This window comes from Thamnophis sirtalis, unplaced genomic scaffold (assembly GCF_051295495.1).
Source record: "Thamnophis sirtalis isolate CommonGarterSnake01/CBP01778 unplaced genomic scaffold, rThaSir2_p1.2 scaffold_13, whole genome shotgun sequence".
Classification (NCBI taxonomy): Eukaryota; Metazoa; Chordata; class Lepidosauria; order Squamata; family Natricidae; genus Thamnophis; species Thamnophis sirtalis.
Window position 1 is genome coordinate 3,520,168 of NW_028261393.1, and position 12,112 is coordinate 3,532,279.

At 41.0% G+C, this 12,112-nt stretch overlaps 1 protein-coding gene across 2 annotated transcripts in view; it reads left to right on the forward strand.

Annotated features, from left to right (window-relative positions):
- The window catches only part of BICRA (BRD4 interacting chromatin remodeling complex associated protein), a 64,619-nt gene that overhangs the window by 37,061 nt on the left and 15,446 nt on the right, over positions 1-12,112 (forward strand). Inside the window, exons 2-7 of one of the 2 annotated variants that reach the window (XM_087727870.1) lie at positions 2,860-2,901; positions 5,466-5,511; positions 6,322-6,364; positions 6,813-6,878; positions 8,291-10,273; positions 11,305-11,628. In XM_087727870.1, coding sequence (XP_087583996.1) covers positions 5,471-5,511; positions 6,322-6,364; positions 6,813-6,878; positions 8,291-10,273; positions 11,305-11,628 — 2,457 coding nt within the window. In that variant the 5' untranslated portion in view covers positions 2,860-2,901; positions 5,466-5,470. The remainder of the gene's footprint in view (positions 1-2,859; positions 2,902-5,465; positions 5,512-6,321; positions 6,365-6,812; positions 6,879-8,290; positions 10,274-11,304; positions 11,629-12,112) is intronic. The other variant, XM_087727871.1, reaches the window with a different exon arrangement.

A 12,112-nucleotide genomic window follows, 5' to 3' on the forward strand; every position in this document is an offset into this window, starting at 1 on the left:
GCCCCATAACATGGATGTTTATCCAATTATTTCAATGCCCATCATTCCCAAAGAAATATGGCTGAAATTGATGGGCACTGGAATCCAACACATCCAAAGAATGTCTGTTTGTGGAAAGTTGGCATAGGACAACTGTTCTGCCATCTTTCAAAAGAGCAATGTCTGCTAAAAGAGTACATTTCCCTTCATGACTATATCTGCTCCATTGTACATAAATGTTGCAGACTGAACCAACTGCACATCTTCCACAATACTTAACACAGCTTTTCTTTGTCTCTGTGAACATGAGACATAACCGTGACTATTATGTAATAGAATTGCTTTGTGTAAAAGAAAGACATTTATGGCAGCTCATTTGACTGCTCCTTGGAATTGCTAGCTGTACTGTATAATAACCCATGGGTCTGTTTGAACCCAGATTGATTTGACTGCCAAAGTTTTGATTTGCTTAGTGTAGATGCATGGGAAATGTGCTAGGTAGGGTGAGGAAGCACTATTAGAGAGACACCCGCTGCCTTGTTAAAGGCTGGCTTACAAGGAAGCTTTGCTACATTTAAGAAAAAAATAGAACTTTGCTTTGGTAAAGAGAGAATATTGTCATGGTGGGAATCTTGCTTTTCCATAATGGATTATAATATGATCTCAATCATCTTTTATTTTGCTGAACTCTCATTTCAATACAGTATCTGGGTAATTAACAAGCTTACTATTCACCTTTTTATGTAGACATTTTACAGAGCCTTTTCACACGAAGTGAAAAAGGATTCCCCTGGGATGTGTTAATGGGTGCTCTGTGCTTGTTGAAATGTCTTTGGATTTAAAATTAGGAGGGGAAACAAGAAAAAAAATGCATTTAAATAAAATATCAGTAGCGTTTGTAGATTGTATATTGATGTTTTATATCAGTTGGCAAATGTTCTGGCAAGTTGTTCCTTTCTATCTAAATATTCTGTCTTTGTGAGTATAAATATATTTGTATTGATACTTTTATTCTACTAATGAATATTCATCCAAAATATTAGGAAATAATTATGGTGACTAAAATTTCTGAATTTTGTTGAACTGTCTTAATATTTTTCACATTGGTTTTCTCTGACACCAGTTTTCTTACACTTGGTTGAGGTATACTGGGATGATTACTGTACACCAGGACATAGCAAGAGTAAAAGGATTGGGCTGAATGATTTAAAAGAAGAGCTAAGTTTTCCTCTACAAATGTTTCCACAGTATGTATTTTATGGATGCAGAATATGTGGCCATCCTAATATAGTTGAGCTACATCTCCCAGCATCCCTCATTATGCCTCAGGTTAGGCATAATGTGGGTAGATGAGGCAACATCTGCAGAAATGTGCATTGGGCACCACGCACATTCATCTTGCCATTTGATATAAACAGAAATGATACTATTGCGTTCAGATTATGTAATTTCTAGATTTCTTATTTAGTCCAGATTCTTCCAATAAATTTAATGTTATTGCTTTGTTAATGTTGAATCTCTGATGAGGAAGATCCCTTACTTGATGATAAAAGGGAGCTCATATTCATTAGACCTGATTGGTTATTGTTATATTAAGCAAGGCTATCAGCCAAAAAGCTGTTTTGCTGTTAAATGCAGAAATCTGCTAATTGCCCAACATTTCCTTAGCTTCTATTTGAAATTCAGAGGTGATGATTGTATTTTAAAAGCAACTTCAAAAATTCCATGTAGGAAAGATTTGAAATTCATCAGGCTGATGTTGGGAATAGGAGAGAGAACGATGGTGGTAATGAGAATAAGAAAGTGATTATAATGTAGCACAACTAGTGAGGGATATGACTTTTTACTTCAGTAGATGGCATGAAAACCTTCTGGGTCATTGGTACCAGAATAGAGCATGTTTTTCTTGCTCCACGAAGTCTTACTCCAAACCATTTATTGTGGCTTGTTTAGGTTCTGTATTGCAGATTATGTAACCTGAATGGATGATATCTACTCAATATATACCAAAATTTACTGTCATACATATGCATTTCTTCCTTTAGAATAGATCAAAAGGATTTGTTAAAATCTTTTCTCTTTGATTGTTGTATGTAAATATGTCCACACCTCATGTGTTAACATAGTTAACCAGATTTTGAGCACAGAAAAAAGTATATGGTGTATTTGGAAATGAATTCTCCTAAGCATTTGAGCTTGAATGCTACTTTGCCATTACCACAACATGGATGCATGCATTAGGCTTGCCTTGCTATTTAGCCCAAGTTGTTGCAACTACAATGGACTCTTTTGTCTATTGGGGCAGGGGCAGGAACTCTGTAAATTGAACTAAGTTTTGGAGCTGTCAGCATTCTGAAGCCAAGCACTCGACCAGTGTCTCTCAAACTTGGCAATTTTTGGATGTGTGGATTTCAACTACCAACCAACAACAGCACGGGTGTCAAACTGGCAGCCCAGGGGCCAGATGCATCACACACAGGCCATGCCCACCCCGGCTCTGCAAAGGCAAAAACTGTTGTGTTACATCACGTGACTTCATGTGACGCAATTACTAATATTGAGAAACACTGGTGTAGGCCGACTCCTAACTTTTTTTCAGTTCTACGATCATGAGTGCTATGCTAAACTCTAGAGGCATTCTTAGTGGTTGTAAAGTGTAGAAGTAGAAGGACAATAAACATATCACATTCTTCACAGCAAAGAAAGTTGCTTCCTGTATCCAGCAAATTTGTGAATTTCACAGTAAAATGCATTTAAAGTTTGTTTCCTAGTACTACATCCACTTGGTTTACTTTTCCCCATGCTTTTTGACCACCTAATAAAAAGACACAACTTACCAAATTGTCATTTTTATGGATCTTTGTAAATTTGTCTTTTCAGAAACAATCCCATCCGGGGATGTCAAAGCAGTCTTTTTTTCAGGTAAATACCATTGTTGATAGGAAGTGTGATAGAATATTAATCATTCTGATTTTTTTAGTTAAGACTCTAAAATTATGCTATATAATGGTATCAAAACATTAAGTATATTGAAAATATTTTTTTTTAAATGTGCCAAAAAATTTCCAGTCATTTTAGAAGACCGATTCGATCGCACAGACTAGGCCTTCCCGGATTCCATCTGCCAGCCAATGCGGGCTGGCGACCCCCCGGGGGAGGGCCTTCTCTGTTGCAGCTCCGGCCCTCTGGAACGACCTCCCCGTTGAGATCCGGACCCTTACTACCCTCCTGGCCTTCCGTAAAGCTACTAAGTCCTGGCTGTTCCGGCAGGCCTGGGGCTGTTGAAGTATCCAGCCCCACTTTAATTGTGAATGTTGTTGTATTTTAAATTTTGTATTGCCTTATTTATCCCCCTTCCCTTTTTATTGTAAGCCGCCCGGAGTCCTTCGGGAGTGGGCGGCATACAAAACTAATAAACTAACTAACTAACTATCTACTAGACAACTGGTTCAAGAATTCTACAAGGAATACAACAGTGTACACTAGGCCTTCACAACTTGGAATGGGGAAAGGGCGACACTGATAAATTAATCATGAACCCACAAAGTAACACTTGGTGCTCTGATCAGCTGTTTAGCAAGCTGGTAGTGAGGCCTAGAGATTTGGAGTGGCTCAGCAGAGTGTTTTCAAGGTGGCAGCGGAAGCAATGAATTTATTGACTTTAAAAAAAAATGCTGGCAGGCCACACAAGGCTGCTTGGTGGGACATGTATTGTGCCAGCTTGATTTATATCAAGTAATAATGAGGATGCTTGCCTTTCAGACAAAACTCAAGCGTCAAGGAGATGTGTTTTCTGTAGTGATAAAGTGGAGGTGTGTCAGAAAACTGCACTTGGCATCACTCATTTTGTGGCCTGCAAGTTGAAGCATTTCTTCTGTGCATAGTTTTGAATGAAGTCCAACAAATCACTCATACTAGATGTGTATGCTGTGTGTCTGTTTCTATTCCTTGATTAGAATATTAAACAGGCTCTACTGGGAAAGATTAACATTGATTGTGAATTTATCTTTGCATTTTGATATGCACTTATGATTAAACATACTTCTTGAATCCAATTCACATTTTAGTTTTAAAACTTGAGTAGAGTATATATCCAAAAGAACAACTTGTGCATTCAAAACTTTGATTATAGGATACCTGTATACCTAGCAAGTTGTTATAACTTACTAAGTATCCGTTTTGTTTCTGCTGTAGAACTCAATATTTCAGAAGCATTGTGAAATTTGTGCAATTCTTCCTTCTGTATTTATAGAAGATAATTCAATATGTTTTAAACAAGTGTTTTATATATGAATACTTTTTACATCTCCAAAATGTGAACTTTCTTTCACAGTTGATGATTTTTTTTCCTGTTGATTGAATTCAACTGGTATTGTCCAGATATTATTTTAACCCACCTTTCCCTTTCATGTATTTATATATTTGGTCAACTCAAGGCAACGTACCTGTTATGAGAGTTTGAGCTAGAATGTTAAACAAGTTCTAATGGTTGATCTGTTTGATTGCTATTTTTTCTGATTTTGGAATGATTTTTAAATTGAAAATTTGAGTTCTTAATGTGAGCTGCTTTGGATTGAGCATGGGAATAATTTCTTTTATATTGCTTTTGCGTTAAACATTCATAAAACATTACAATATCTTTGCCAAACAAGAAATAAATATAGCCAAAATGTCTTCCCCTATAAATTTTTTGGTGGTAATACTGTACATGTAATAAAATATAGTTGGATTATCACCAGAAGAAAAAAATGACACAATTATCATTTATGCATGGATGCATTGCCAGTTCCAAAGAATGATTAGTTGTAGCATATGCATGATTGCAAAATTGGCCAAGTACCACAATTCTCAACAACTGTCATTTTTAATTTGTAGAGAGTACTAAAAACTGATAGAAGCACTATAAGAAAATAATTTGAAGTCCCAAATTCTTTCAGGTTAATAAAAGTATAAATGAGGATGACTCGCTCCAAACCTTGGAACTAGCAGAGCTTAAATTGTAGAAATGTATGTAGAAGCTTTTGTATCTTAATGCGCTACAGGGTAGTCCTTGACTTATAACCACAATTGAGTCCAAAATTTCTGTTACTATGAAATGCAGTTGTTAAGTGAATTTTGTCCCATTTTACAACCTTTCTTGCCATAGTTACCAAGTGAATCACTGCAGCTGTTCAGTTAATAACACGTTTGTTAAATGAATCCAGCGTCCCAATTGACTTTGCTTGTCAGAAGTTCGCAAAAGGGGATCACATGACCCCAGGGCACTGCAACCATCATAAATATGACTTAGTGCCCAAGCACCTGAATTTTGATCATGTACCATGGAGATGCTGAAAAAGTCATAAGCGTGAAAAATGGTCATGTCATTTTTTTTCAGTGCTGATGTAACTTCCAATGGTCACTAAAAAAAAACCTGTTGGAAGTTGAGGACTATCTATATATGGTATCTTACCATTTTTAATGTGGACTCAAATATCTCATTTCAGTTGACATGGATGATGAAGATGGACGATGCTTGCTAGATGTAATTTGGTGAGTATGCCCTTGCTGTGATTTACACAGTATTTTCTTTTCCACTCTTGTAGCAAAGTATTTGGTCACAGATTTCTGTTAATTTTCACAAATATCAACCAAATACTTTTTCATTCATGCTTGGTCTATAAATTTGGAATGTCTCCTATGTGGCCACTAGTTGCTTTTCCAAGTGAAATTTGGCTGAACGCCACTTGGCTTTTTCGTAAGCTTTTTGGAGGTGAGAATAGAACCAGAAGCTTTTGAATTGTGTCTCTAGTGACAGCTGGATGGAACAGTCGTACAAGAAAATAGTAGACCAGCTTTCCCCAACTTGGTATCCTTTATATATGCCAGAAATGTAATTCCCAGAATTTCTAACAAGCTGGCTTTGGAATGCTGAGAATTATTCAGATGTACAAACATTGAGGAATGTTGTTTTAGATAGCAGTAGGTCAAAGCGGAGTAACTCGGTTGTTATATTTTAGAACAATATAGTAGAGTCTGTTTCATGTAAACAAACATTATTAATGGTTTAAGAATTAAAATCCTAAATAAGTGGAACCAAATGGCTTTGTCATCCAAAGTAATAGGAGAGAAACCAAGAAATCACTTACTTGTAAAATTTGAGATTAATTTTATATAAGTGTTTATGGGTGTCCTTTTATCTTACCTATACATATGTTTGTGTTTCTTTCTATATAATAAGTGTGTTCTGCCAGAATACCAATAAATCAATGTTGCACACTAATGTAGCTTGTAAGCTATGAAGACAATAGATAAAATTATTCTAGTCATCCTTAAACAAATTTATTTCAACTATTTTTTCAGTGATCCTCAGGCCTTGAATGATTTTTTACATGGATCTGAAAAGGTAAGGTTTCATTCTTCATTTTAAATGAAATTAAATACTTAATTCACAAACACCTCTGTGCAATAATTACTCTTGGCTTATATGCCTTCAAAAAGAAAAGTAATGCAGAAAATTGAGATGGTACCACACTTAGAACTAATGACCTGAGCAGACTTTTCTCCAGAAACTTTGAATAGTGGAAAATAAATATTATCACAAAATTACTATGTAGGAGGATCAACTATTTATTTCCTGACTAAAGTGAAGAGGCAGATAATTTCACCTCATAAGTGAAGTATATGCTTAGCTTCCGGAAATAAACCTAGCCACTGATAGGAATTTAAACATGATCTTATCCAGATAAAGTTGTACCGTTTCATCTCTTTTCCATAAAAATCCAATTCCTCAAATACAATCAGCTTTAACTTTACATACAATAACAGTATTTTTATTTTTATTTTAATAACAGATTGACAGCGATGATCTCTTGGACAACACGGGAGATGCAGCCAGTGCCTTCTTTGAGAGTGCTGGGGTATGTATTTTTCACCTCATTTTTAATGCATAAAGCTGAACATAGGAAAGCTGACATGGGAGACATAGTACTACCAGATCTTTTGGCATTCTGTTCATAGCCTAAAACAGTTATGGCGAAACTTTTTTGGCTTGTGTGAAAAACGCGGGGGGAGCGCAGGGGGGGTCGTGCGCGGGTGTGCCACACCCACAATGCAATGCGCAACCCCAGCACGTATGTGCGCATGACCATCGCTCCCCCCCCACATTTTTTGCATGCTTTTTTTGCCCTCCCCAAACTCAGAGGCTTTATAAGAGCCCGGGGAGGGTGAAAACAGCCTCTCCCCCCCCCCCGCCCCCTCGGAGACCCTCCAGAGGCTTCAGGAGTTTCCCTGAAGCCTCCGGAGTGCAAAAAATGGAAAAAAATGGAAATTCAAGAACAGACTTCGTTTGCTCGCAGGGCCTTCCAGAGGCTTCCCTGAAGGCTCTGGAGGGCAAAAAAATGACCCTACAAGCAAACAGGAAGTCAATACTGATTTGTCCATAGGGCTGTTTTTCATCCTCCGGAGTCTTCAGGGACCTTCAGGATGGTTCCCTGAGGGCTGCAGAGGACGAAAAACGGCCCTATGGACAAACCGGTTTGCTCGTAGGGTCGTTTTTTGCCCTCCAGAATCTTCAGGGAAGCCTCAGGAGAGCTAAAACCAGCCCTACGAGCAAACCGGAAGTCCGTTCCTGAACTTCCGGTTTGCCCATAGGGCCAGTTTTTTGCACTCCGGAGGCTTCAGGGAAGCTCCTGAAGCCTCCGGAGCGCCTCCAGGGGGGCAGGTGAGGCTGTTTTCGTCTTCCCCAGGCTCCTATAAAGCCTCTGGAGCCTGGGGAGGGCAAAAATTGGCCTCAAAAGAAGGCTGGCCAGCTGACAGGGCAACGCCTCGCATGCCCTGACAAATGGCTCGGTGTGCCACCTGTGCCAGGTAGGTTCGCCATCCCGAGCCTAAAAGCATATGGGGGTGGAAGTGGATAAGAGTTAGAATCAAGACTAAGAATGAAGATTGAGTTTTAACTAATTTTCCCATAACAATTCCTCAACTTGAATCGTCTCTTCCACTCAGTTTTTTCCACTTCATTAATTATCTAACTTTTCCCCTGTGAAGCTAATAGAACTGGGTTTAGTGAGAGAGGTTTTTCTTATGGTAATTATTGAGTAGATGTGGGAATTCTAAAACTAGCTAATATAGATCTAAAGAAAAGTAAACCATTAAATGTTATGCCTTAAATAATAGATAAAGGTCATTAAGATGAGGAGGTGATGGAGTAATAGAAATGTTATTTATATACTAAAAACATAAAGCTACAGAACACAGAAAGATCCACAAGTTCTGTTCCATTAATAATTTGTTTCACTCTCGCTGTGCTTTCATTTTCATTTGTCACTAGCTGCATGTGCAGGAAACCTCTGGTAATCATTTGAATGCTGAGCAAAGCCAGCCCACAACAAGTGTTGATTTAGACTTCTTGGAAGATGACATTCTGGGCTCGCCTTCAGGAGGTGGAGCCAACCTGCAGAATTCAGATCAACCATGTGATATCCTCCAACAGAGTTTGCAGGAGGCAAACATCACCGAACAGACTCTGGAAGCAGAGGCAGAACTCGATCTGGGTTCTTTTCAGCTCCCTACGCTCCAACCAGTGGTGCACACTGCCTCGGATGGTACCCCGCAGATTTTTTCCAGTGGGGCTGACCTCATTGGATTACAGCAACCCGCTGTCCTAACTCATCAAGCACTGGTGCAGCAGTCTGTTGGGGCTGACGTGGTCAACAAAGCCATCAGCGTGCAGCCTTTTCTTCAACAAGTTGGCTTAGGAAATGTCACCATCCAGCCGATTTCTAATCTTCAAGGGTTGCCCAATGGCAGCCCGAGTGGGGCACTGGGCATTGGGCAGATTCAAGTTGTTGGCCAGCAAGTCATGGCAATTAACCAGCCTGCTCAACAGATCATTGCTAAGCAAGTTCAGCCTTCCCAAGTGGCCACTATGCCCGTAGGAAGTTACATCACTCAGACAGCCGCAGAACAACAGCAGGTCACCCTGGCCTCCGCTGGCGTATCCCCGCAGAATGCCAGTCTTGTGATCCAGAAGAACCACCCAGCAGTGTCCACTACCACTCTGAATGGAAGCTCGATGTTTGGAAGCGTATCAGCTGCTCAGGGTTCCCAACCACTCACGGTCACGTCGAACTTGAGCAGCCCACTTGTTCAAGCCCAAAATGTCATCATTCACCGGACACCCACGCCGATTCAACCCAAACCTGCAGGTGTCCTTCAGCAGAAGCTGTACCAGATTACCCCCAAACCCTTTGGCCCCAACAACACCACGCTGACCCTCCAAAACGAGGCTGCTCTCCAGCAACAGAAAGCTCAGCAGAACTTAACTTTCATGGCAGGCAAAGCGGGACAGAATGTGGTGCTTTCTGGCTTCCCACCGGGGCTGCCTGCCAACATGTTCAAGCAGCCACCGCCACAGCAACAAACTCTGAATAAGCCAATGAGTGTTCATCTGCTTAATCAAGGCAGCAGCATTGTTATCCCCGCACAGCATGTCCCTCAGGCCATGCTACAGGGTCAAAACCAGTTCCTCCTCCCAGGCCAGCTCACCGGAACATCGACTGTTCAGATCCCTCAGCAGCTCTCAGCATTACAGGCTAACATGGGTGGTCAGATTCTGACGACGTCACATCCTAGTGGGCAAACTCACATCATCACCAGCCAAGGCCCAGGTGGGCAGCTAATAAATCAGGCGCTGCCTGCCCAAATTCTCACCAATCAGAACCTGGCAAGCCAGCTGAATTTGGGACAAGTACTCGCCTCGCAGAACGCCCACGGAACAGCTCACATTCTTTCTGCCCCCATCCAGTTGCAGCCAGGCCAGGTGGGCCAACCAACTCTCTTCCAGATGCCTGTCTCTCTGGCTGGTAGCCTAACAACTCAGAGCCAGCCCACTGCTGCCATCAATCACAGCGGTCAGACTGTTATCCAAGGAGTCACCCTGCCTAACCAAGTGGCTATGTTAAATGCTACGGAGAGCCTCAACCAGACTGTGACCATACAAGCACCCCCTAATGCCGCCAGCCAGAGCCCTGGTCTTATTCAGCCACAGTCAGCTTCCAGCGGCAACCTGCTACCCAGTGACCAAGCCAATATGCTAACTGTCCAGTCCACCTCTCAGCCCTCTGCTCCTTCTCAGCTTCAGCTGAACGTTCAGCAGCAAACGCCACCACCACCTCAGCCACAAGCACAAATACCCGCGACTTCCCAGTCCAGCCCTAATTTGGTGGCATCAAGTCCTGAAAAGATTATTTTGGGCCAGACAGCCGCTGGAACTGTAATCTCCCAGGATTCGATGCAGATGTTCCTACAGCAGGTAAGTTAAATCATTCTCGGCATCACAGCTATTGCTGGTTCTTTGGTTAGTCTGTTCTGTCTCTCTTGAAGGGTACTCCGATTTATTAGCACAACATGAGTGGATCAAGAGTCAAGAAAGTTTGTGGCCGTGACAACTCGGAGCCTTTGAAATTGCTCTAATTTGGAAACTTCCTAGTCTTCAGTATTAATCTTTGTAGGCCACTTGGTAAAAGTGAAGAAGAGTGGAAAGAGAATGGCCAGCTTTCCATTAACAAAGTATAGCAGCTTTTATATTCTGTGTTGCTTCTTTTTTTCCTATTCCCAAATCTTGATATGCAAACTTCACTTCTTTGACTTTGCCCCAAAGACTCAGCGCTTCTTTCTGACAACTTGTTATTTGTAACCATATCTTCCCCCTGCAAATCTTCAGCCTTTTGATGTTCAGAGTAAGGCTGAACAGGTGACGTAATTTAAATGAACAAATGTAAATATCTTAATAATCATACAGACAAAGAATAAGAGTCAACACTGATTCAGTGGCACATAATCAATTGAATAATTAGGGGAACAATCAAGTTAGCAGACTGCCGACATGAGGTGAGGATATACCTTCTCTCATAGGTAATACTGATACTTGTTTACCTGGGTCAAATTTCAGGAGGCTCTCTACATACAGCAAGTAAACAGAAAAGGCTGGATGTGTTTGCTTTTCCGATCTGTTTGTGATTAGAAACCACATTCTTTAAAGGGCCAGAGCCTGATTTGAATGTGAATATACTGTAGATTGTGTGTGGCTTCCATTAATTATGAGCTTTTGTACATTACCAAAGAGGTTTTGGTGGCAAAATTACGCAGAGCTCAGCTTCGGGCACGACTTTCTACATAAGCTTGATTTTTGTGACCAAGGGGAAAGCAGGGAAGGAGAGCAATAATAATAAAGTTTTTTCAGTTCAGTAAAAATTTTTACATGTGAATCTAAACAATAACCAGCATTGCTAAAGGTGGGCAAATAATGTGAAGATGGTCCATGCTAAATCTCTTGGATTACAGAAGGATCAGAGCCAGCAGCAGCAGCAGCAGCAGCAGCAGCAGCAATTTTATTCAACAGCTCTGAAAATGCAGCAGGAGAGCAGTATGAATGACTCTGCCGTTACTCCCCATCTGCCAATGCCTCTGCCCATCTACAGCCTAGCCACCACTGCACTCAGCACCACAAGCAGTGTCCCAGCCTCGGTGATAGTCAGCAGCAGTGTAGGCACAGCCTTGCAGCCGCCTGCCAGCCGAGAGCTGAACCAGAGCCACAACCTGCCACCGGTGGATTCCAAAGTACCACAGTTCTCAACCGGCCCTTCCCAGCAGGCACTGGCTTGCCAGGTAGACCTTACCTGTTTGCAGATCCGTAAAGTTGCCCTGCTTTGGCCTGTCCTCCTGCCTTACTTCCTCCTGTCTAACATGTCTGCCCTTCTTCTTAATTTTCCCTTCACCTACTTGCTTTGTCCTGCACGTTCTCAGTGCAGAACATAGAGAGAGAGAATGAGAAGGAGGGAAACATTAGCATCTCATCTAGGTTTGTATTCTCCCACACTTCAAAACAAAGGCTTGGGTGTTGGTGGTTACGTGATTTCTTTTATTGCAATGGAAGTCTCCCCCTTGTGGAAATAGTATGAATAATACAAAGGGGGAAATTCTCATCAGAGCAGTTGCCTTCTGGCTAGCAACCAGGATAAATATTTCTGTTTAAATATAATATTATTTCCTCCCGTTCAAGTTTATAGCACCCATAGCAATAGACGTATGAACAAAAATAAAACAGAAGCATTTTTTCCTACACTGAAAATAATTTGACTGAAAATGGTAA